This window comes from Trichoplusia ni, chromosome 2 (assembly GCF_003590095.1).
Source record: "Trichoplusia ni isolate ovarian cell line Hi5 chromosome 2, tn1, whole genome shotgun sequence".
Lineage (NCBI taxonomy): Eukaryota > Metazoa > Arthropoda > Insecta > Lepidoptera > Noctuidae > Trichoplusia > Trichoplusia ni.
Window position 1 is genome coordinate 1,207,025 of NC_039479.1, and position 27,339 is coordinate 1,234,363.

At 35.0% G+C, this 27,339-nt stretch overlaps 1 protein-coding gene across 1 annotated transcript; it reads left to right on the forward strand.

The window, feature by feature from the left end:
- The first annotated feature begins 12,360 nt into the window (after nucleotides 1-12,360).
- Nucleotides 12,361-17,477, forward strand: LOC113502395 (spidroin-2-like). Its single transcript, XM_026883954.1, has 3 exons — nucleotides 12,361-13,355; nucleotides 13,753-14,767; nucleotides 15,549-17,477. The coding sequence occupies exons 1-3, from the start codon at nucleotides 13,347-13,349 to the stop codon at nucleotides 17,291-17,293; spliced, it is 2,769 nt and encodes a 922-aa protein (XP_026739755.1). The 5' UTR covers nucleotides 12,361-13,346; the 3' UTR covers nucleotides 17,294-17,477.
- The last annotated feature ends 9,862 nt before the right edge of the window (nucleotides 17,478-27,339 follow it).

The following is a 27,339-nucleotide window of genomic DNA, read 5'->3' on the forward strand; positions in this document are numbered from 1 at the left end:
GTGATGTTGTCCGCATTTATTATTATTTATTATACATTTCTGGGAAATTTAAACCATCTAGCCATAACAGTCCATGAAATACTGCCTTGTGATAGACAGACAGAAAGTGACATCTTAGTTTTAAGCTTCCGTATTAACCTTTTATGTACGGAACCTTTAAAAAATACTAAACGCTGTCCAACCCGGAATTCGAATCCGTGACTTTAATCAGCTGTGGTTAATACCAGACGGCAATAACGACTCGACGTAATTATTACAAAGATGAATTAATTATGAATATAATTTGCAATCACTAATTAAACATTTTGCGAAGTAAATAGCTAATAAAACGATTTCGCATATATATTGGATTTGAAGGACACACTTGACAGATTTCACTTATTTTTGAAGCCTGAGTGAAGGTTATGTAATTTTTGCATTAAATTAGTAATTAAGTTCATAAAGTTGTGGTGGCCTTGCGGCTCTGGGCATTTTTATGCATAAGTGCAGGTTCGTTCCTAACGTAGGCAATATACCTACTATGTGACTTTCAAAAGATAATATGTAATTTTTTTTTAATAAATCTAAGACACCACCGACAAACGGTGAAGGAAACCTATATTCCGTATATTGGAATCTGTAGGTAATCGCCAACCCGCAGTAAGCTAGCGTGGTCATCAATGCTAAAAGCCTTCCCTATGCGGGAAGAGGCCTGTGCCCAGCAGTGGGACGTTTATAATATATCTTATACTTACGTAGATTTTAGAGATCCTTCTTGGTTTCAGATCTTGTTTTTGTTTACTTATACCTGACATCTTACTATTATTACATCGTAAATAGAAAATGAACTGAAGAAGTTTAAACGCGCTATAAACGACAACTAAAATATATTTATTGTATTAAAAATCATGCTATTATATTTTTATAGCATTTTATAGTTTTCAAATCAATCTTCTGCCGTTTTAAATAATTAATTAAAGTTTCCAGAACAGTTTTGTAGAGCAAATTTTAACATGGCTTTCAACTTGTCATGTGCTTGACAGTAAGTTGCTGTCAACCTTTGAGACCTTAAACAATCAATATTTGACATTTTAATATCTCATCTATCATAGATGACCTTCAGTAGTTATTATTTGAAAAATGTTATACCTTTCATCCGGACAAAATTTTATTGTTTTAGTAAACGTTTCAAAAATTAATTTAAAGATACTTAGAATGGAGGAATTTATTGAATAATTGGATTTAAAAACAATTTACAAAAGTAAACATTTAACTTAAGTTAGTTAAAGTTAAGAACATGCCAAAAAAGATCTGTTGGGAAGTAATAGTTAAATCGCTCAATCCGTTCGAGAGTCACAGTTAGCCAGAAAAACATTTTGCGTCGTGTTTTAAAATGCCGACAGCCCTTGTACACTCTTATAACGGAATCGAGTGATAAAGGATACAGGGCCCCGATTCTGCTATTTACAACGGCCGATGAATGAATGATAGTAGGATTAAATTTGAAACAATGCTTATTCTCTTAAGTATTTTGCCAATACAATAATTGGAAATTCATTGTATTGACCGTGAGTGCTCCGCCCCGTAGATAATTTCCAATTATTGTGTTACAAAAATGCTTACAATAATACGAATAGTGCCAATTTAATTTATTTGCCATTCATTCATCGGCCATTTTAAATACCAGAATCGGGGCCCAAGAGTCCGGTTGGGTCCAGAACTAGGCGGCCTATCCCGACAAATACGCGTGATTATGAAATATACTTAATTACACGGCCTCAAAAAACTTAATACATCAATACCAAAACAATTATTTCTATTTATCTCCATAAACGCACACGTTCAATTAAATTCATAATGATAATATAATAATAAAGTAATAATTTACGAGCTATTAAATATTCCTTTAACATTCGGTTGCTATACATTTATGGCTAAGACACGATTGATATAGTAAATAATAAATAAGTATTTAATGCCAAGGTTTTCAAGAAACCCCTAACTTTCCAAAATTTTATTCTATTTTCAAATCGTACAAATTATTAACGTTGCCATGTCTCTATATATTGGAAGTTGCGATTTTTGTTAAACAAAATAATAAGCTGTTTCCGGCCTTAAGGGAAACTAGAAAAAGAAGCACAGGTCTTAGATCTAAGTATCAAAACGTGCTAAGTACAGTGAGTTGCAACCAGGGACCGGCCGGATACTCATTGAAAGGGTTTTTGAAGGGGTTTTTTTAAGCGCTTCAAGAAAAAACCCTATGACATATGTTACACCTTCGAACGGATTACTGTAACCCTGTTCCGAACAGGTTACCCTTTACTACCCTGTAACACTGTAACAGGGTAACCCACTCCAACCTAAGACAATGCAATATGCACTCTTTATCATAGACATTAGTTTGAAAATAGTATAACCACGAGCGCACGTGACATCTTACCGCCCAGCGGCGCCATTGTTGCATTTACCGAGCGACTTGTAAACATGGAATAAAAATCATTGTGGATATGATCTTTCAGTTTAATTTTGCTTGTCGCACTTTTCAAACGTTGTGATATACATATATTTTTCGTGTCTATACTTGTAGACCAGGGTCGATAATTTTTAAAACCAAAAAAAAAATAGTAGGATGAAACCCATTAGAAAAGGAGGGGAATATTATAAAAATGAAAGGAAAAATAATTTACGGGTGATCTGAGGTCGGGAAGGGGGTGGGAGTGACGTTTGAAGAGTAAAAAACGGTTTTTATCGATTTCCGGCAAAACTAAAATTCGTATCGAAAAAAGTCAAATGGCAAAGTTCTAAAACTTTTGTGTTTAAATTTTTTTCACATAACCTCAAAATTTATGTGAAAAATCTAAAAAACCAAGATTGTGGTTTTTTATTTTTATCTTTTACAAAAAATTATTTTTGTAACGAAATTTGGTGAAAACTTGCTTTTTTGTGTCCCAAATACGCTGTAATTTATTTGATTAAAAATATTTATTTTTTCACCTTATTTTGAACTAGCTGTTGCCCGCGACTTCGTCTGCGTGATTTTCAAGATGTGAAAAACTATGAAGTTTAATAATAACTATCATCGCAAAAATGTAATACAATATTGAAAATGAAACACTCTTTTTTACATTTTAAGCTTGCTTTTTTTTCTAAATTATAATGAATCTTGAGCGGCCTAAAGACTATCAAATGTTTGAATCAAACACATTTCATCGTTTACGATACTATCCTGGTGTCAAATATTTCACAGCTGTTTTAATGACTTTTTCTTATTTAATCCCAAAAAGAGGGGCTTATAACTTTGACATATCTGCCTGCCTGCCCGTCTGTCTGTGACATCATAGCTTCCGAACGAATTGTACAATTTTTTAATTTAAACGTGAATTATGTGCGAGTGTTCGTTAAGACATGTTTGACAAATCGAGCCGTTTAAAAATGGGGGGGGGGGATGCAAGTATAAAAAATAACAGAAGGTATAACTCAGTCTTAGCACTTCTGCTAAAAATGTTTTACTTTCGAGGGTTTCCATTTTCTAATTGGGTGGGTTATGATTTTCGAGCACGTCTGTTCTTTGGCCAGCCTACACCTGAAATTGTTAGACGGATTATGATAGTGATTATGAGGTATCATAAAATTATTATTGTACTGTAACCAAAGAGGTAAACCAGAACCATATTACTGAGGCCCCGGTGTCCGTTCGTCTGTCTGTCACCTGGCTGTTTCTCAGGAACAGTGATAGCCAGACAGTTGTTATTTTCACACACGATGTTTTCTGACGATATAAATAAGATGTAAAATTATTTTTGTGGACGGAGCTGGTGAAGTGAGAGTCGGGCTCGGTAACTGTGGATGTTACATAGTGTCATAAGATATAAGATTTTGCAAAATTGCGCCCAGATAAACAGTTTCCTGAAACACGTTATGTTTGATTGTCCTTTTAATATTAAAACTGATCTTTCTCACAAACATTTGGAACATTTCCAAAATAAAAAAGTTGGTAAACGTGTTATCTTGGCCCCCTGGTGTTTTGATCATGATTTGCCTTTAAATTGCTGATAAATAAATAGCGTGAAAAAAAATATCAGACACCCCTTTTTTCAAATTGACAATGACAAAAATCTAAAGTATAGGATATGTCTAATTTGTGATGTTACGACAAAGCAAAATATGAACATAAAAGTGACTTCATGCGCATGAGTTCTATTTACTGTACCAATTTACAAAGAAAAAATACGTATTTTATTCGTTAACGTACCTGACGATCATTGAAGTAAAATACCGTCATCCCTACTGCATAAATGGAACTTAAATAAAGACTACATGAGGTTGGTTATGAGGTTATGCTGTCGATACCGACAGCCAAAATGAATCTTCCAGACATTGTATGACGGATGTAAGTGCTGATAGCTACACGCTATTATCAGCCTTATTGGAGAAATTTCCAAAAATATGTTTCTAATCCTCGTCGGCTTAGCTTTGGGATTTCAGAAACTCATTCAGTCTCGTTCCTTCCCTGTTTTTACCAGGCTACGAAAGAAGAAAATTTTAAATAAGTAGAGATTACAATAAATTGTTAAAGGAATCTTTGGAAGGGCCACGTGTGCGGTCTCTGTAATGGCGGATGTAGACCAATCAAATCGTTAAAATATTGAAAAATCCCAGGTATCAGTAGACATTGTTCTATAAATAGATACGTAATGTCAAAAACCTTCTAGCGTACGCTCTTATTCATTGATAGCTTTGGTCTCATAGATCTTTCACATTGCATACCTATTATGAAGTTTTTATGCAAGTTTTCTGGGCTTTTCTATCTGAAATACTTTTGGCCTATGTAATGTTGCAAATTTAAGAAAACATTATTTCATTGTTTGAAAGGCTTTTTTTTGTTTGAAAGTTAATATTTTTGTTGCTAGTTGTTACAGATGAACCAAGGTAATAATTAACTGTGTCGTTCAGTAATTTATTGTTATGCATAATTATAGATGAGATCAATGTGAACTACACGCACTACTACTTTATCTTGAAGTAGCATCGCCAACATTACCGAGCTAAAAACATAGGTATATACACCTATCGTCAACACATTTGAACTTGAGTAATTTTAGTACTCCAATAAAAATTAAAATAATTTAAGTTCCTTTGTTTCAAGAATGTACCGATTACGAAGTAACATTTGCATCAAAAGAATAATAATAAAAGTATTAATAGTTTGTTTCTCTTATTTTAATCATTGTCGCGCTAGGTCTACATTAGACTTGAAACAGAATAAAATGACTGATTTTGTGAAATTGATTTACTTTCGAAAAAATATATTATTGCTTTGCCAAAAGTCTTAAGATAAATAGCGTGATGTTTTTTGAGTAAATTGATGACCGTGCTGCCTACTACTCAATGGGGTGAAAATACACTTCATAATTGTATTACACGATGTTACGGGTGAGTCCAAAAATTTAAAACTTTACTGCTCATGCCCCCTACATAGTAGCGTTATGGTTTTTGTATATTTGTTGTATCATGTGTACGATAAGGTTCATGCAAAATTTGAACGAAATATATTCAGTAGTTTATGAGATAATTTGATATTTGTGTACAGATATAAAAGGCTCCTGCTCACCCCCTGTAACGAAATGCGAGATAATAAGTAAAAAGTATGTTGACCGGACCTCTTGTTGATATTCTCTGAAAATTTGAATCAAATCTATCCAGTACTTTCCGAGATCTTTCCGGACATACATACAGACAAACAGACAAACAGACAAACAGACAAAAATTCTAAAAATCATATTTTCGGCATCGGAATCGTTCGTAGACCACCCTGCAATTATTCTTTTTTTAAAATATTCAATGTACAGTTTTCACTTTTCTACAATTTTATTATATGTATAGATTAATATAAAAAAACACTCTAATTTTCAATCGAAAATTCACCCGTCAAATCTTCTCAGAAAATGTAAAAAATGAAAAAAAACTTGTATTCGCTTTTTTTTTAAATTATTATAAATAATTTCATCTAAAAAATTTGATCTCATTTCGTGTTCAATAGACCAATAATCGAGGAAGGTTTTAGGCTAGGTATATAAAATTACGCTGCAACTAATAGGAGCGAAGATTTAATGGAAAATGTGGCAAATACGGGGAAAAATATAAATCTTCGAGGGCTTTCGTTCAAAAATTCCTAACTTATATCTTCTAACCACGCGGACGAAGTCGCGGGCAACAGCTAGTTACCTATATGACGTTTCGCGCGTAGGTAGTTTGTCCGAGAAGCGCGAGTCGCGGCGCGACGCGTCGGCGATAGAAGAAAATCAGCTGTAGTCTTAGTAAAGCAATGAGGGGCCGCTAGGGTGCAAGTATGCAGCTCAAGTTTAGTGGGTAATTCAGGGTAACACGAATAAAAGCCTTTCGTGAAGGTAACCACTTCAAAGGGTTAAGTTATTGAAGGGGTTAACCCCTTCACGTGGTTACCATAATGAAGGTGTTAACCATTTCGCTGGGTTTCGAGGATGTAACTCGAACAAAAGGTAACACTGCGATATGAGTTACCCCGTGTACGGGTTACCATGTCAAACGGCTTAACTCTAAAGTGGGGTTGTCCGGTCCCTGGTTGCAACACGGCTTTATTAAAAAAGGGCATAATGGGAATGGCACCTGTCATATACAATAAAATTCCGGACTCGATTAAAAACCAACCAGTCCGCGTGTTTAGACAACGACTTGCCTCGTTCCTAAAAGATAAATGCTATTACTGTTTAAATGATTTCTTAAATGATAATATTGATAATTAAATAAGATGTAAAATATAGAGATATATCTAAAAAAATAAAAAAAGTAAATAAATATGTATTTTAAAATTCCTATATTATATAATTTGAAGTCTTTTTCCAGTTATACTGTTTGCATGCCTTATGGTAAAATGTACAAGGTTCCTAATGTTTTTTCTGTAACACCACTAAATGTATATTTGATACCTGCATTTTGTGCAAATAAAGATGTTTGAGTTTGAGTTTGAATTTACGTAATAATAAATAAATAAATGCGGACAACATCACATACATTGTTCTGGACCCGCAGTAAGTTGCACCACAAACACGATCGAACCCGGGTCCTCAGAGCTAGCGACACCTTGAAACCGGTGCGTACGCTACTCGACCACGGAGGTCGTCGGCATCCCTCTATTATTAAAAAGAGAAAAGTATTCATAGTTATCGCTGCACCAAAATGTGTCAAGTTATCACGATTCATTAGATCTTACACAACAGCCTGATGACAGACGAACAATCAACGAAACCTCAGTAATTCGGTTCCTTTTTATACCCTTTTTATTCCTTTTAGTTCATGAAATCTAGTAAACTTAGGGTTTCATTAGTAAATCGATATTTCTCTTAAAGCAAAGTAATTGACTGCCTAATCGGAGACTTTTAACTACTCAATGCAACAACACAATGTTTAATTCATAGATTGCCTAACCAGTAAGGTGGTCTTTACAGATCAAAATCTTTGAAGAATAAATACAGTTTATTTTAGTAATAAAGTGTTAGAAGCACTTATATGGGTAACACTATCCTTATTTATCAACTGCAATTATTTGAGGTTGTTAGGTTGACACTAAAATTCTGTTGTACATGTACCCTTATACATAGAATAGAATAGAATATTCTTTATCGTACAAAACATAAATACAGGATTCGATGAAGATAAATATTTATATGAACCGATTACATAAAAATAAATCATGATCAATTCGTAATGGTTCAATAATAAGCGCGAATTTACCGCTTTAACGTAACTTTAATTTTGAGGTCGTGGGTTCTAATCTACTCAGGACAAATGTTTGTGTGAATTACACAAAAAAACGATCTGGGTCTGGGTGTATTTTATCTATTTTATTTATGTGTTTGGAAATATATCAGTACACTAGCCCGCTGTTGCCCGCGACTTCGTCCCCGTGGGTAGAAGATATAAAGTATGATTTATACCGGCCCTGTTTTTTTTTTCACATTTTCCATTGTATCTTCGCTCCTATTAGTCGCAGAGTAATGGTTTATAGATTAAAGCCTTCCTCGATGAATGGTCTACTCAACACAAAAATATTTTTTCAATTCGGACCAGTAGTTTCTGAGATTAGCGCGTTCAAACAAACAAACAAACTCTTCAGCTTTATATATTAGTATAGAAGTATAGATATGTCTATAAGCTGTCTAGTGTTCATAATACAAAAAAAAATGAACGCAAAAAGAAATAACAAGTTTGAGTGTAGCTGTAGACTAATTTTTTTCATACAAGGTTTGACGCTTAAGTAATTTCAATAAAACTCAACACCTAAAAAATCGACAATTATGTAATTGAATACGTAAACCTAGTCAAGCTGAAAACAATTGCAAAATCGTTAACGACGATAACCTTTGTCTTTTATAAGATAAAAAACGTGATCCTCTTTGGTCCGATATCAATCAAATCAGTCTTAATATTAGAACTAGGTTCTATAGATAGCTAAATTTGTAACGACCTTAATGTTGAAGATAAACATTTATTTTTATAGGGGAAAGAATATTTTTTAATTGTGTAATGGTTTTTTGAAGCATCTGCGATCAGATTATTTTTTGAGAGGTGTGCAGAGGTGTGATATTTTTTTCCAGTCACGTTTATATTTCGGAGCGAAAGTTTGGTATCTTCCTGCTTGTCATCTACAGACAAATTATGACTCAACAATATTTATAAGCAAAAACCCGGGCAAGTACGATTCAGATGCGCGATTATGATGCTTCCTTAAAAATAGTTAAAAGAAAAATAAATCGGGTTCTGACAATTAATTACATCTAACTTATTTATCCACTACCAACAAATTTATGACAACAACTGTCTGTTACATCGATATTTATTTTTCGTTATAACTATCTAACTATCACGGTTCATGAAATGCAGACGGATACGGACTAACAGACAGACACAAGCTCCGTTTTACTCTTTGGGTCTCCTCACTTTTTCTCCTCTTACCTCAGCTCAGACAAGCTTATTGAATAAACAAATTATCATGGACAGGATAAAGAAATGAACAAAATAAAGGTGCCAAGCCGAGTCAAGGGTTAATAGGTTACCAACAAAAAAGGCCCATATCGAAATACCTCATTGTCAAGACCAAAAATGCCTGACAGAACTATTGCCTACATCTATACTGACCAATACGATTCAATACAAAAGGTATATTACAAAATCAGATCTCGAATGCAACCATTAACCAAGAGAACAATGCGCGAAGTCCCTGTAATAAATTGTCAGTCTCGCCGTCAACTGATGGATACTTGGCATTTGATTTGTTCCTTTGTGAACAATGACTAATGTGACTGCTGATGCTACTGATCGACACTCCGATGACGTCACGACAATTATCGAATGTCTAAACCCTGACGTCATTAATGTTTATGGATGTAAAGCCTTCTAGGACGAAGGAAGTACTTTATAAGGTTCCGATGAAGTTAATTATGAAGATGTAGCAAAAAAAACTCTGGATGTGAAGGTAGCGGATGTTGTTTTAATAATTTATGTATTTTTAAATGCCTTTTATGTTGTTTATGACACATTAAAGGGATTGATATTTCCTTAATTAATTTTATTAAGGCCTATAATGGGATGGCGATAAGAAGTATTCATAAATAGAAAACTTCAAATGCATCCATGGGCCTTAGAAAGACAAAGCCTGGCAATGGACCGTACTGAAAGCGATTATATTTTCTTTTTTTTGTGCATGAAAGCTTAGGTACAAAGTGGAGATGAATACGCATTGTTTGATTGAAAAATAAAATAAGTCAGGGTAATGAGATCTTGAGATGAGTCTTGGGCAAATGTAAGCACGGAATCTGGAATTGCGCGCCGAACGAAGATTTAAATTTTGCTAAGAAAAGTATAGTAAACAGGGCACTGTATTAAACACCAAACAAAATAATAGTAAAGATAATATCATCTATATATCATAATTCAAAGCACCTAAGTGTAAATTAGTCAAACAAATCGTGCCAAGAATCGAACGCACAAAACAATACCTTTGAAACCTTCATTAAAATTAATGAACCTCGATCCCTAATCTGACGACAGGATGCTATAAAGATAATCACGGTGTTTTAACCGACTTGACGGTAAAAATGTGTAACCTCACGAGATCGTGGCACAAATGACCTGATGTGCCTCGCCGATCAAACTATTGATTTTAACTAATATGATCTCATCACGCTTTAGATACAACGTTTAGGGATCCGTGGACACTATAAAGAGTATAAAGGTTTTAATATGTATGTTTCTTTTATTGGAAATTGAGAACAAACCAAAAAAGAAAGTATAATGAGGATCGTTTTGTTAATCTAGTATTTTTCCAATTTTAAAGTAGGTTATAAATGTCAAAAAAAAACAAAGGCCATGAAACTCAGAATCTTAATTTTTGCCATTATGCTGTTTACACATAACTTTAGATATAATTTATTATACAATTCTAATAATAATACCAACTACATAACTAATTTAATAACTGTACACACATTCGTTACTATTCAAGGAGCCCCAAAGTTCAATGTTAATAAAAACATTATAAAATAATTGTTATGTAAATCAAATCGAACTGCAATTAAGCCCTTTTGAAATCCAAATGGATTTGAACACAATAACCTACTGGACCAAAACTTCTTATGAAGACGAATCTTCATTTAGGTATTTACATAATTATCTGCTGAATTTGACGGTACGCCGGCCAGCTCATTAATTTAGACCATGGTAAACGTGTTGATATATGGAAATAAACTGCGCGGGTTCCGTGCGTGCCAATAAATAATCGAATCTCGTTAAAATGGAATCGAAAAAGCCTAATACTTGTATTATAGTACTTTCATCCAGGGTTGAGCTTATTGGGAAAGCGGGATGGAGCTAAGCGCGGTGTATAGTGTTGTCTCTCTTTCACAATACCAAGAGGAGGATACGTTATTGTTTTAGGAGTTTGGTTATCGTGTTGAATATAATTTAGTTCGCTTTGTTTGAGATATTTATTAGGCCTTCACTGCCCTTTAGTTAGAATAGATAAACGTCCGGTTTAGCAGATGTTCTGGTTGAGAAATCTAGACTGAATACACTTTGTTGCATGATGATTGTATTGCAAATGTACGCACGCAATGTAACAAAAACTTTTGTATATAATTAAGTTTAGAAAACTTATTGCGTATGTACAAATAACATATGAGCGTACGTTAAGAAAAATGTGTGTTAAAAATTTAACAAAATTTTTTGCGATAAATGTCTCAATAGTCATTTTTTACTTGGTAAAAGTTCCAACGGAGGCATAGTTACAGGCTGGTTTTATTAAAAAGTAATAAAAGGTTTTAATTTCGAATCTTAATTTAAATCAGATAATTTACTAACCAAATAGATATTTTGAAAATGATCACTTGATTGTGTTTTGTTTTTTGGTCTAAATTTCTTTCTTTTAATCTGGTATCAAAACGGTCACACCAACTTATCAAGTAGCTAACAGAGAGACTTTTAGGTTCAAAATGATACGAGTAATCCCTTCCGAAGATCTGACGTTGATTAATGAGCAAAATGATATTCTCATGTCCACATTACACGCCGAAATGTATAAACTGCGGAAATGAGGCAAACATAGAAAATTGTACATGATTTAGGCAATAATAAGGTACCAATTTAAGTTTAGATAGGCACATGATTATTATAGTATTGCTGTAATTTGATCATCGGATTGGTTATGAGCTCTTGTGTCAAAATCTTTTGGGCATTAATTTAAGTTACATTGTATGATATAGATTTACTTGTATTCTTTGCGTTTTCCGAATTGACTTAATCATTTTATTCATATGTTCAGTCATAACAATGATTATCTTCTACAATCAATGTACAAATGACATTTCTGCCATCGTTAACAGTGACACAAACTATGATAAAAACAAGTCATGTGCTTTTTGGATTATAGCTTCTATTGCCATTAGTAATCATAAATAATTTTATAAAGATTCTGAAGATGATGAAAAACACACGATAAGTATTTTGAAAATCAATTTTAATCTCACTGATAATAATTATGTTTACTCTAAATGCTGAACCATAAATACGAATACAAAGAATATAAAATTGAAACGTAAAAACAAGTGAAACGCAATTACTTTGGACTCATCTGACAAGCACCATGTCCGTCGCAACGAAGACTTAAAACAGTAACAAATGTCTTAAGATATTAAAAAAAGTCGTGGTGTATTTTTGTCTAAAAATCAGTTTGAAAATAAAACGATATGTAAAAAAATAAAGGTTACTAAATCAAACATATTATAACTAAATTTTAAGCACCTAAACAAATATCACAATAAATTTAGCGCATTTAAAGCTTGCATTCAGATTCAACAGTAGCTAAGCTTTTCAATAGAAAAAATATCAATATTTACTAACAATCATGGGTGTCAGTTCCACTTTTAACTGATGACCTAACAGGGTTTACCAGTTACAACGGTTTGTTAAACCCGGACACCAAGAGTAACACGCAATTACATTAACAATTAAAAATAAAAGACTTTATTGCAAATACCAAGGCATCAAGTGAAGCAATTATAAAAATCAATGTGTTATTGTGGAGGCTCTATTTTTAAAAACATGCGTAGTATTTTTAACAGGCCTAAAATAGGTTTGGATTTAGTTATTTATTTAAATTATGTAGGGATGTTATTTTCATACGTTAGAAAAACTAATATCTGAAAATTGGTAAGTAGATATTAAATCGCTGATTTAGTTATAGTGATTTACAGTTGGACTATACTGGACCTGAATCTTGACCTAGATTAGAAAGTAACAAGAATTTATAAAAGTTGAAAGCACATAATAAAAAAAATCACACTTTTTTCATTTCAGAATAATAACTAAAAAACTGTTCAGAAAACGATTTTTCTCTTTATGGTCGGTTTTGGCAATTCTGTTCAAAAACATTAAATAAACTCTGTACAAAACATTACTGACCTGACACTGTAGTCTTTTTAAGTCTATAGTTTCACCACCGAACCCTAACATCAATTCGTTACAACTTGTCATAAATAAAACCACGGATCTCCGATATAAAATAAACAAAGTAAATCCCACCATATATGGCCCACGCACACACACATCACGCTTCAGTAATTAGAGTATCAGTAATATCGATCGAGCTATTGAGTAACCACACACACATACAAACATTGTGGAATCTTCACTAATAGTACTGTCAAAGGTTAGGTCCGTGAGCACAATTTTGAGTAACTTAGAGTAGTGAACGAATTTACTTCATATAAATAGGATGCAGCAACGGTGATATGCACATTCGTTGATCATCCCGTGGTAGCACAACAGCTTTTAATATGAAGCTGGTAATTAATTCTATTTATTAATAATAATAATTATTTTTTTATTAAAAGAATCGTTATTTAAAATCGAATTCGAAATTTAAAATAAAGTTATCAATTTAAAATTCGGGTGTCAAAGTTCGTTAAAAATTTTCAAATATGGATTGCAGTGAAAGTTTAAAAAAGTTTTATATTCTGGATTGGTTTAATTGAGTCGTTGATTTAATTGAACTTTTAAATGTTAATTGACTTTGAGTTTAACATTTTTTATTCAAACTGTGTCTGCGACTTTGCTAACGGATGACCTATTTCGCAATCAAGGGCTTTCCTTTCTAAGTGACTCAATCTGTACTTATGACAGTTCTGTATTTCATCGTGAAATAATTTAACTAACTCTAATAAGTGAATTTATTTTTTTCAGTTCATCATCTTATCCGTCATAGCTTGCAGCTATGCTGACAAATTGGATAGGACGTACTTGCCTCCTGCAAGTGCGGGGACTGCTGGCGGTAGCCCAGGAGCTCTGACAGCACCTGGAGCTGAGTCTGGACTCTCTCTACCCAAAGGACCTTCGTTCGGACAACCCTCAGGATCTCCTTTCGGCCAACCTTCCGGCCCATCATCTTTCGGCAAAGCAGGCTCGGGATCTGGTATTAACCAGGGCCCTAGTCAAACTGGATCTCAAGCTGGACCTTTCGGCTCAGCTGGTTTTGGTCAGCCTTCCAATGGACAACAACAAGGATCGGGTTCTCCTAGCGGTCTGTATGGTGCCCCTGCTGCTGGTTCTGGAAGCCCAGCCCCTGGTCAGGGTCCTAGTGGATTTGGCCAGCCTAGCAATGGACAGCCTAAACAAGGATTTGGTGCTCCTAGCTCTCAGTACGGCGCTCCTGCTGGTTCTGGAAGCTCATCCCCTGGTCAGGGTCCCTTTGGATTCGGTCAAGCTGGCAATGGACAGCCTGAACAAGGATTTGGTGCCCCTGGATCTCAATACGGTGCCCCTGCTGGTTCGGGTAGCCCCGCCGCTGGTCAGGGCCCTACCGGGTTAGGTCAAGCTCCCGGCTTCGGTAACCAGATATCTCAAGACGCTCCCTTCGCCGGCCAGCAGCAACCCCAACGCGCTCAAGCCTCCGCTGACAGTACCGCTGAAATCCTGAAATACGAAAACCAGAACGACGGTGAAACTTTTGCTTACAGCTTCGAAACTTCAAACGGCATTTCTGCTGAAGAATCTGGTGTAGCTACCAACGGTGTTCAGGCCCAGGGCGCTTTCTCTTACACTGGTGATGATGGACAGCAGTACAGCATTACGTACACCGCTGACGAGAATGGTTACCAGCCAATGGGAGACCATCTGCCTACTCCTCATCCAATCCCTGAAGAGATCCTGAAATCTATAGAAGAAAACGCCAGGGCTGCTGCAGCTGGTACCCAAGAAGGTAAGAAAATCATATTTCTTAATACACATTAACTATTTAATCGTGTTCTAAAATGTTAAGTTGGCTGAAATTCAACCATGCAAAGTACAAGATTTGATTGATCGATGGAGACTAACAATGCTTTTACTGCAAACATAAATTCTAAATATCAAGCTGAACAGATTTTAGTGAACAATATGCGAATAGAATTCACAATAAATGATAAGCATATAATGTCAAACTGCCTTGCACCAATCCGATCGGATCAATGTCATGTGTGTTCAATTGTTTGTAAATGCTAAACATATTGTGGTAAAACCTTTTATTTAGGTCATAGGTTGGCATGGTTATCACGTATTGTCTAAGCATTGGTAGATTGGAGGTTTATAAAATTATTTAGGTAATGTAGGTAATTTCAATATCATTGGCGGTCGTTAGGATTATAATTTTCGTATTTATAATTTCCTTTGTAAGCTATAAAATTAAATTGTCTCTTTATATACGAGTAAGTTTAGGTAAATTACTTTATATAGGGATATGTAAATGGTTTTGTTTCCTGCCTGTTGAAAAGAGCGAAGATTTTTGTCTTACGGTTTTTTTAAATAGATGAAGAATCTTGATATTCTTGGCAAGACCAAGATCTTTATCATGAACAAAATCTTTTTAATAAATTTTAATAATAAATAATCTAAATTATTTTTTATCCTATTTATCCAAAGTTTTGTATGCATTGTTGTCGTAACCCTTTGTTATGATAAGAACAAAAAGAAATTTAAAATTGTTATATTTTTTGACATTTCAGGAGCATACAACCCTGACGAAGATAACGCACCCGTGGAGAACTACGGCGCCGCTTCCCCATCCTACCAGGGTCAAGGTCAAAGCCCGTCATCTCAATTCGGAGCCCCCACCGCTTCTGGGTCCCAGGACTTCCCAGGACAGCGCGGTCAGGCGCCTTCTACTAAATACGGTCCTTCTGCTTCCGGATCTGGGCCTTCTGGTCAGCCCAGTCAAGGCCCTACTTCTCAATATGGAGCTCCTAGTGCTTCGGGATCTGCTGGTTTCGGACCTCAAGGTAGCCAAAGTCCTTCATCTCAATATGGTGCCCCTGCCTCAGCTGGACCCCAGGGTTCTTCTTCTCGTCCTGGACAGTCGCCCTCTTCACTTTACGGTTCTCCATCTACTGGTCCTTCTGGTTCTCAGCCATCGGGTCCTCAAGGATTCCAAAACCAAGGAAACCAGGGACCATCATCTCAGTTTGGTTCTCCGTCTTCATCTGCTTCTGGTCCATCAAGAGCTCAACTTCAAGGATTCTCTCAGGGTGGACAAGACTCAGGCTACCAGTACAACGCTCCTGGATCTCAACCTACTCAAAAAGATACTTTCTCGCAAGGTCCCGCTAGCCAATTCGGTGCTCCTACTCCGTTTGGTTCTTCCGGTCCTTCAAGACCTCAAGGTTTCCCTGCTCAGGGCAGCCAATCTCCTGCTTCTCAATATGGTTCCCCTGCTGCTAATGGTCCTTCTGGCCAATCGCAAGGATTCCCTTCTCAAGGCAGTCAGGCCCCTACCAACCAATACGGTGCTCCTTCACCTTCTGCGCGTCCCTCTGGTCAAGGATTCCCATCTCAAGGAAGCCAGTCTCCATCTTCCCAATACGGTTCCCCAGCAGCTTCCTCGGGCCCCAGCTCACAATCAGGACCCCAAGGCTTCCCATCACAAGGTGGTCAAGGACCAGCGTCGCAGTTTGGTGGCCCAGCTCGTGGCTCCTCTGGCCTCAATGGATCTTCTCGCCCTGGACAACAGGGCTCGTCAACCCAAGCTCAAGATGACTCCGGATACCAATACGACAGGCCTCAGACTCAGTTTGGAAAACCACAATCAGGACCATTCGGTCAGCAGCCTGCAGCTCAAGGATCCAGCTTCTCAAGACCTGCAGGACAAGGATTCGGACCATCAAGCCCTGCTGGTCAATCAGGATCTAACGGATACTCAGCGCAAGGATCTGGCAAAGGCCCCGCATCAGGATTTGGCCCAACATCTCAGTCTTCTGGTCCTTCCGGATCTGGTGCTGCGGGTTACCCTAGAGGACCCACTGGATCTTTATCTGGAAACGCTCCCTCTATAGTCGGACAAGGCCAGGGAAGCCAAGGTTCCCAATACTCAAGGCCTAGCGGACCTGCTGGGCAATACTCGCCATCGGGCCCAGCCGGCTCAGCTAGACCTGCTTCCGGCTCAGGACCCAGCGGTCAAGGAAACTTCGGCCCTGCATCCCAGCGCCAGCCTGCTGGACCATCGTCTTCCAACGCTGAATCTGGTTACGAATACAACCGCCCCGGATCTCAGGGACCTCAGTCGAGCTTTGGCCCTTCAGGACAGAACCGACCCGGACAAGCCGCTCCTCAGGGTTTCGGTCCTTCGGGGCAGAACAGACCGGGCCAGTCAGGTCCTCAGAGCTTCGGACCTTCTGGACAAGACAAACCCAGCGAAAACTTCGGCGGTCCCCGTCAACCCCCGAGCTACAGTGACGAAGACGGATATAAGTACTAAAACCAAGGATAGACTAATTTAATGACATAAGAAAAGAAGCATTAGATAAAAAGTAAAAAAAAAATGTTACCTACGCGATACGCTTATAAATATTCTGTACATATTTATAAAAATGTATAGAATTTAATGTGGAGTCACTATGTGATTGATAAAATATGTAAATTAAATAAACGATGCAAAGCTAGACTAGCTTTTATTATGTTTAAGAAACATGTCTTTTAATGGTCAAAACCCATAGGAGTTTCTTTGAAGTATGGCTGGAAATAGTTCTGTATTCCGATAATGGCTCTTTTCATACTTAAAAGGACCGACATTCATCAAACGAATGTTAATGAGCAAGCCTTATTTATACACTTGACGATCAATATTACAACTTTATAGGTAAAACACGTGCTGAAGATTAAGTATGACAGCTAATTTATTGATGCCTATACATCATTTAACACCAAGCTTAGCAGATTAGAGACAATATAAATAAAAATGCATTTTAAAAAACCTTTTTTTTCACACCTGGATTTAAGGATAGGCGATTTATTACGCATTGACATGTCTGACTGTTGCAATAGTTTTTATTTCTCAATATTAAGATCTCATCAAATCTAATAAGGAAATAATGTATGTAGTTTTCTGATTTCACAATACAAGTAATTTGAAAAAGAAGCTCAGAACAAATTGACACTTAAAAGTTACAAAAGCATTTAAAAATAATGTCTTTTACAATAATGTTTACACGCATAATAAATTAACACATAAAAATGTAGATAAAAACGCTAACAAGCTTGAATTGGTGGTAAAGTAAATTAAACAAAATAATGTGTGAACCAAAAGACGTTTAGACACAGTTTCTTGTGATGCAACTAGATTACAACCGGGTCGTGTGAAGACGATCCAGTGTAGTCACGATGACAGACATTGGCGTAAGCGAGATTTAATTTATATTGAAGAATGAATTTGATGCACCTATTTCATAGGTATTGATTTATGTGCAGTATTGAGGACGATAAAATCGGTCGATACATAGGATGGTTGTGTACATGCAAAAACAAATTTGTGTTGGGATTATTGTAGGTTGGGTATTTTTCAAGGGTCATTGATGTTACATATAAGCTGCCTTTTACATGTAAATGTATGAAGCTTTTACATATAAATTTATAATTATGTAAAGCTACAAAAAATTAAACAAAACAAAAAGTTTTTTTTTATTAGATATCATTGTATTGTTAGCGCAGGCTTTTACTGGGGTAGGAGTATGCTAAAAACAATTACAGCATTATTTTTAAATTTTTAATTTTATTATTATAACATTTATTTTAATATTTCACAAACAACCATTACTATATCAAAACTTAATCAACTCAAGGCCAATTCAAATCATCGCGACTATGTACTTAAAACTAAAAAGGTAATTGTGCAAAGGCGCAGTAATAACAGTGATCACGCTATCGACTGTGACGTTGATTGCAGATACAAGCTTAGTGACCGCACACACGATCCAACTGTGTTGATTTTGTTTATTTTAGAGTAAAGTATCGGTAACATAATTATATTTAGTTATGTAAAGAAATGAGTTTTGTATTGGTAATAGATGAAAAATATTTTAATGGTGCTTTAACGAGCGAGTTTTCTAATATGACTTAAATCAAGCTACAAGTTTAATAAACAAGTTCTTAATTTTCGAGTGTTAAGTAATTGTGTAAAAAGTAAAAAGTCTAAAAAGTCTCGTATCGCATTTTAAAACTTGTTACTAACATAATATTTTGCAGGATAAAAATTGTTTAAAAAACCGGTTTCGTTTTTCTTCTTTCCGCTGTACTTTATCATTCATCAGCATTAAAAAATTATATAATAAGTTCTTTTCCATACCTCAATAACAATAAGTGTTAATAATATTAACATAAAACAGAAAATTTCCACCAACATAACACACAAAAACCAAGTACTAATGTTGGTTCGTGTACCACCACTCTTACAATACTATCCCATACATCACAACCGGTTAATGTTCAGAACACGAGTTCTCGCAAACCACCTGTAAACTACAGGTAGCTGCATGTGTGAGGTCAATTCATAAAAAAATAAAACCCCTGTACGATGAGATCGTTAATAAAGATTATTGCCGTTGCGAAAGCGAGACAGCGCTCGTCAATGTCTATCGACATCTCGCTTTGACGATAGCAATTGTTTTGTTTTAACTTATGATAGTACGAGCGCGTAATTTTCGCATTAATTCTTTTTTTTATATTATTGTTGTCCTTGGAATATAGAGGTCAGTTGCGTATTTTTAGTATTGCTGGAATTAGTACCATGTAATAGTCAAATCATTATTTTTTATGTATAGGCATAGTTTCTTACTTTAAGATGTAACGCCTATCGTGTTAATTTTTTTATGTATTGACACGCTAACTGCTACTAAGTAATTCATTTTTAGCATTCAACGTTTGTCATTAATTACCTATGCTATTATAAATTGCACAAAGTTGCCTTGAGACGAGAGACGGGCCGGAGGGTTTCAAACAAATATGCCTGAAATACTTGGAGTATTCTTTCTTTCACCCATAAAATTCATGTTCGTGTGTGAACCTTTTCATCCATATTCATTATCCATTCTATAATTCCTTAACCTAGATTTTTATTTGGTGTTATGGCGGCAAAAAAACACAACACATCGTCAAAAAAATTAACCGTCTAGCATCTAAGGTTGTTGAGGTTGAGGCTGGTGAAAACTATAGGATCGTCGAAATAACTTGCTGTAAATTACGATAACAATAGTCTGTTATGGGCTATGTCCAGCAATGGATCCCGACAGGAAGATTAAAGTTACGGTAATTATACAATAGTCCTTTCGGACCATTTTTTTGAAAGATCATCATCATCACCATCATCATCTCAGCCTATCGCCGTCCACTTTTTAATAAGTGTTTTTAACAAAATTATATCACATTTGAATCCAGACCAAATCGTTTATCATTCGTTTCTACGACTGTTACAAAAAGCTTTCTCATTGTTGTGTAAGATTCAGATATTTCAGTTAAGCAATGAATTGTGTCAGAATTAGGCATGCCTTCCTTCTATTGCGCTTTGCTCTGCATGTGGGTGTACTTTGCCAATCCCTTCAGACAATGCACGATATATTGCACTAATGACACACAACTTAGAATATGTTAGGTTTAAATTATTTGACGTATGGTATTTTAATTTGACAGTCAATTTGGCATATGTTCCTATAGTTTATTCTGAAATTCTGAGTCATTTCTGTTCGTATATGTATGTACATTATGTTTGTTGCCTAAATATTAATTCTCTCTATGAGTCATTAAGTTAATCGATTACACCGTTATAAACTTTAATCGATAAGTTTTGGTTAATAATTTGGATTTGGTTAATTATTTTATAACATTCTTTCGGTAAATTAAAAGGAATCGTAAATTGTGGCTTTCATGTTGAAACGATTAATTTAACTTAAGGAGCCCTATCTTAATTCTCGTATTTTCTATTTTAATATCTTTCAACTATATGGGTCTATACCGTTGGGGATTTGATTGGTTAAGGTAAAACACCCATTTTCGCGACGTGTCTCAGGTTCCATCCCCGCGTAGGTCAAACATTTGTTTGATCAACGAATTCTTGTTCCAAGTCAAGGAGTCTTTATGCATTAGACTTTAATTTTGCGAAACCTACCTTGTGAAAATACCATAGTTATACATGTTACCATAATCATTACACGAAAACATACAAAAAAGTCACATAGAAAGGTCTACCATGCAGGTACAGATGCAAGGATCGAACAAGTAAAACCCACGCCAAGCATAGTGATTTTTGAAGAAGTGAGCTTTTATGAAACTAGTATATACGTTTCGACTTAACATCTGTGTTTTCAGCATACTTTAAGTTTGCTGGTACCTTCTACAGAAGTTATTAGAGATGTATTATAACTTTCATGAGGTGTATTCATAAACATTCATAAACTCTTGTGTAAAAGAATCTCTATGGTCTAAAATGTGATATTTTTATAAAATTTGTATTTTTTTTTGTATTAAATATAAATTTAATATAATTAATATAATATTTCGTGTCATAAATTATGGCTCAGCGTTAAATATTAACCTTAAAATAGTTACACAGTTACACTTTATTTCAGCGTTCTAAATCGTTCTGAATCTCTAGCCGTTCGTTTAGAGATTAGTGGTCCTGACTAGCATACCGGAGGTTGTAGGTTCGATTCAAATCCAGCACAAATGTTTGTGTGATGTCTATATTATTTATAAAGGAGGGGGAATATAAAAGTATCTTTATTGACTGCCTAATCCATAATAGAAACATTAGGCTAAGTACCTAATGTTTTTTGTACCTAATGTTAGACTATATCGGTTTGTGTGAAATATGTATAACATTATTATATTCACCTAAAGAAAAATGCACGCAATTTAATTTCATCATAAACCCTCATTATATGTATACATCCACAACCGAAAGTTATTTATATCATACAAGCCTAAAATAATCTAATACTATTAATAGACATGTCCACATCATACTAATCTCAGTACCACTCTCACGGCACATCTCAGCCAAAGCTCTATATATTGCCAGCGATGACGTCACACATTAGGTAACTTACCCCGTTGGCGGCAAGTGATCCATCACTACGCAATATCAAACCTATCACGTTTTGCTCTCGGTGTTTTTATTTGCATACGCTTTCGTTATAGATTAGTAATTATAACAAGAATTATATTGAATGTGTTTAGATAATACTAGCTGTTGCCCGCGACTTCGTCTGCGTGATTTTCAAGATGTGAAAAACTATGAAGTTTAATAATAACGATCATCGCAAAAATGTAATACAATATTGAAAATGCAACACTTTTTTTACATTTTAAGCTTGCTTTTTTTCTAAATTATAATGAATCTTGAGCGGCCCAAAGACTATCAAATGTTTGAATCAAACACATTTCATCATTTACGATACTATCCTGGTGTCAAATATTTCACAGTTGTTTTAATGACTTTTTCTTATTTAATCTCAAAAAGAGGGGCTTATAACTTTGACATATCTGCCTACCTGCCTGTCTGTCTGTGACATCATAGCTTCCGAACGAATTGTACAATTTTAATTTAAACGTGAATTATGTGCGAGTGTTCGTTAAGACATGTTTGACAAATCGAGCCGTTTAAAATGGGGGGGGGGGGGGTGCAAGTATGAAAAAATAACAGAAGGTATAACTCAGTTTTAGCACTTCTGCTAAAAATGTTTTACTTTCGAGGGTTTCCATTTTCTAATTGGGTGGGTTATGATTTTCGAGCACGACTGTTTTTTGGTCGGCCTACACCTGAAATTCTTAGACGGATTATGATAGTGATTATGAGGTATCATAAAATGATTATTGTACTGTAACCAAAGAGGTAAATCAGAACCATATTCCTGAGGCCACGGTGTCCGTTCGTCTGTCTGTCACCTGGTTGTTTCTCAGGAACAGTGATAGCCAGATAGTTGTTATTTCCACACACGATGTTTTCTGACGATATAAATAAGATGTCAAATTATTTTTGTGGACGGAGCTGGTGAAGTGAGAGTCGGGCTCGGTAACTGTGGATGTTACATAGTGTCGTTTATAAGATATAAGATTTTGCAAAATTGCGCCCAGATAAACGGACAATCAAACACGTTATGTTTGATTGTCCTCTTAATATAACTGATCTAACTGGTCTTCCTTACAAACATTTGGAATATTTCCAAAAAAAAAAAGTTGGTAAACGTGTTATCTTGTTTTGATCATGATTTGCCTTTAAATTGCCGATAAATAAACAGCGTGATAATAAAAAAAAATATCAGACACCCCTTTTTTTAACTATGATAAAAATCTATAGTACCTATAGGATGTGTGTTATTTCTGATGTTACAACAAAGTAAAATATGAACATAAAAGTGACTTCATGTGCATGAGTTCTATTTACTGTACCAATTTACAAAGAAAAATTACGTATTTTATTCGTTAACCTATCTGACGATCATTGAAGTAAAATACCGTCATGCAGTAGGGCTGCATAAATGGAACTTAAATAAAGACTACATGAGGTTGGTTATGAGGTTACGCTGTCGATACCGAAAGCCAAAATGAATGTTCCAGACATTGTGTGACGGATGTAAAAAATATGTTCCTAATCCTCGTCGGCTTAGCTTTGGGGATCTCAGAAATTCATTCAGTCTTGTTCCTTCCCCTGTTTTTAAAAGGGTACGAAAGAAGAAAATTTTAAATAAGTAGAGATTACAATAAATTGTTACAGGAATTTTTGGAAGGGCCACGTGTACGGTCTCTGTAATGGCGGATGTAGACCAATCAAATCGTTAAAATATTGAAAAATTCCAGGTATCAGTAGACATTGTTCTATCAATAGATACGTAATGTCAAATACCATCTAGCGTACGCTCTTATTAATTGATAGCTTTGGTCTTATAGATCTTTCCCATTGCATACCTATTATGCAGTTTCTATGCAAGTTTTCTGGGCTTTTCTATCCGAAATACTTTTGGCCTATGTAATGTTGCAAATTTAAGAAAACAATATTTCATTGTTTGAATGGCTTTTTTTGTTTGAAAGTTTATATTTTTGTTGCTAGTTGTTACAGATGAACCAAGGCAATATAATTAACTGTGTCGTTCAGTAATTTATTGTTATGCATAATTATACATGAGATCAATGTGAATTACATGCAACTTTGGGTTGAGTGTCACTACGAATTCTTTTATCTTGAAGTAGCATCGCCAACATTACCGAGCTAAAAACATAGGTATACACCTTTCGTAAATAAACACAAAATCATATTACGGCATTCCACATTTGAACTTGAGTAATTTTAGTACACCAATAAAAATAAAAATAATATAAGTTTCTTTGTTTCAAGAATGTACCGATTACGAAGTAACATTTGCATCAAAATAATAATAATAAAAGTATTAATAGTTTATGTTTCTTTTATTTTAATTATTGTCGCGCTAGAGATTAGACTTGAAAGAGAATAAAATGACTGATTTTGTGAAAAAGATTTACTTTCGAAAAAATATATTATTGCTCTGCCAAAAGTCTTAAGATAAATAGCGTGATGTTTTTTAAGTAAATTGATGACCGTGCTGCCTACTACTCAATGGGGTGAAAATACACTTCATAATTGTATTACACGATGTTACGGGTGAGTCCAAAAATTTAAAACTTTACTGCTCAAGCCCCCTGCATAGTAGCGTTATGGTTTTTGTATATTTGTTGTATCATGTGTACGATAAGGTTCATGCAAAATTTGAACGAAATATATTCAGTAGTTTATGAGATAATTTGATATTTGTGTATAGATATAAAAGGCTCCTGCTCACCCCCTGTAATGAAAAGCGAGATAATAAGTAAAAAGTATGTTGACCGGACCTCTTGTTAATATTCTCTGAAAATATGAATCAAATCTATTCAGTACTTTCCGAGATCTTTCCGGACATACATACAGACAAACAGACAAACAGACAAACAGACAAAAATTCTAAAAATCATATTTTCGGCTTCGGAATCGTTCGTAGACCACCCTCCAATTATTCTTTTTTTTAAATATTCAATGTACAGTTTTCACTTTTCTACAATTTTATTATATGTATAGATATAGATTTTTCTTCTAATGGTGCATTTTTGACGGGTCTGTTGGTCTAGTTGTTAGCAACCCTGACTGCTATACCGGAGGTCGTGGGTTCGATTCCCGCCCAGGACAAATCTTGTGTGATGAGCATGATCATTTGTTCTGGTATCTGGGTGTAATTTATCTATAATATGTATGTATTTAGAAATATATAAGTAAGTTTATCAGTTGTCTGGTTACCATAACACAAGCTCTGCTTAGCTTGGGATCAGATAACCGTGTGTGAGTTATCCCAGGATATATTATATTATTATTATTATTTAAAACTAGTGAAGGTTAGCGATCAGCTTGTTGTAGTTCTCCTTATCAGTAGCTCGGTGGAACTGCTTACCTACGCTAGCTATCCTGATCCACCCAATGTTTTTCCTAAACCAAGTCTTTTTCTGGCAATTTCCCTTTTCCATCGATTTTGGCCGTGATGACCAGCTAGCTAAGTACTATAATACAATGTAACTTGAGTTTTTATAGCCGTAATCAGGATACAAAATTCATTCGTAAACAGGTTAAATTTTTACGACCCTGAAATGAAATTACTCTACGGATTTTATCGCGCTAAAAAAAAGAAGATAGTAGCTTCATTTCAATGTCTAACATTCGCGTAAACCTAAGAATAAATAGTTATTTTTACGACCCGGTAACGCTGGTTATTTTGCGCTAGTGAATTGACAAGCCATAATACGTCCCTTAAAATGCTATAATTCCCATGTTTTTTCGTTATTTTTTCTCTCAGTTTTTTTCTTATTTAAAGTTATTTATTGCGGGATTTTTGTGGGCACTGATTTTCATAACTTCTTCCAATAACTCTGATTTGAACTGCTTCTTCTTCTTTTCTGCAGATGCTTTATCAGACTTCGTATAGCTTAACTATGGGATACTGTGTTCCTAGTAAAACGGTCGTATATAGGTCAGATAAGTCTAGTCTAGTAATAAAATAGAATTCGTTTATATGCTTATAATTCAGGCAATAAATTGGTTACAGACGAATTCTTGTACCTACACTACTAAAATGTTTGCAAACAAATGATGCAATTCATCATTAATCGTCATATAGTCATAGAAACTATGCAAACAATATATAAAACAATTAAACCTAATCATCTAGAAGCTGTTACAGAGTAATAACATCAATTAATGAGTAAGCCGCTTTCTGAAAAAAAAAACTATAAATAAAACTACAATAATTATGCAATTATAATTTTTTTTTACATCCAAATCTATACTAATATATAAAGCTGAAGAGTTTGTTTGAACTACGGGTTCAAATTAGATAAAGAGACAAATTAATTTTCGTTGAATAGACCATTCATCGAGGAAGGTTTTAGGCTATATACCATCACGCTGCGACTAATAGGAGCTAAGATACTATGGAAAGTGTGGAAAATACAGGGCAGGTATAAATCGTTTTAATTATATCTTCTAACCACGCGGACGCAGTCGCGAGCAACAGCTAGTCATCAATATAATCTAACTAAACAAAAGTTTTCAGCTTTAACAGGTCAATAACAGCTATAAAGTCATTACAACGAATTTATTACGAAGCGACATTACTAACAAACCTTTACAAAGGTAAGCATTAACGATTGTGTCGCGATGGGAACTGAACCCGCGCCCTTGATCTCTGAAAGCGGATGCCGCTACGATTTGGGTCATGACGGTCGTAACTTTGTGTTATAAGCTTTAGGAATAACGGTAAATATAAATAGAATTAGATCAAATATTAGTTCCAGTTAAAAACAAGAGATATCAAAAACATGACCCAATTTTATAATGCTTACGTGCAAATCTGCAAATATTAACGCGAATACAAGCAACAAACCAGTCAAGAGCATGTCGGACTCATAACGCTGAGGGTTTCGTACAAATAGGCTTTAGACAAACAAATTCGTTCTTAAATAGTTTTTTCGGGATCCACTTTTTTTTATATACACAAATCAATTAATATCCTTATCCGTTGCTTAACCTCTTTCTGTATTTTAGCATTTGTTGTTTTGCCAGCAATAGAAATACATCATCTATGAAAATTCCAATCATCTGGCTATCATGGTAATGAGATATTATTATGACCTGATGTCAGACAGGGAAACCTTAGTTATTCGTTTTTATCTCGTCTACGGAAATCAACAATCAAAATCGGGTCAGTAGATCCAGAGGTTACAACATTAAAACCGTAGATGTACAGAACATTAGGAAACCGTATACAAGTAGCTCACCTTTTAATTACTAGTAGTTTAATAGTCTAAATTAACATCACTTTAATCGTAGAAGAAACATTAAATTACGTTAATAAAAATAATTAAAACCCGATCACCATTTAACCTTTTAATACCAAACCCGAAAATTTCGAAAATCCAATTACTTGGCAAACCCACATA

Excerpts from the sequence above, each read along its gene's own strand:
- LOC113502395 (XM_026883954.1), top strand. Across the intron at positions 14,768-15,548 it reads TGCAGCTGGTACCCAAGAAG|GAGCATACAACCCTGACGAA; the intron begins GTAAGAAAATCA and ends TTGACATTTCAG.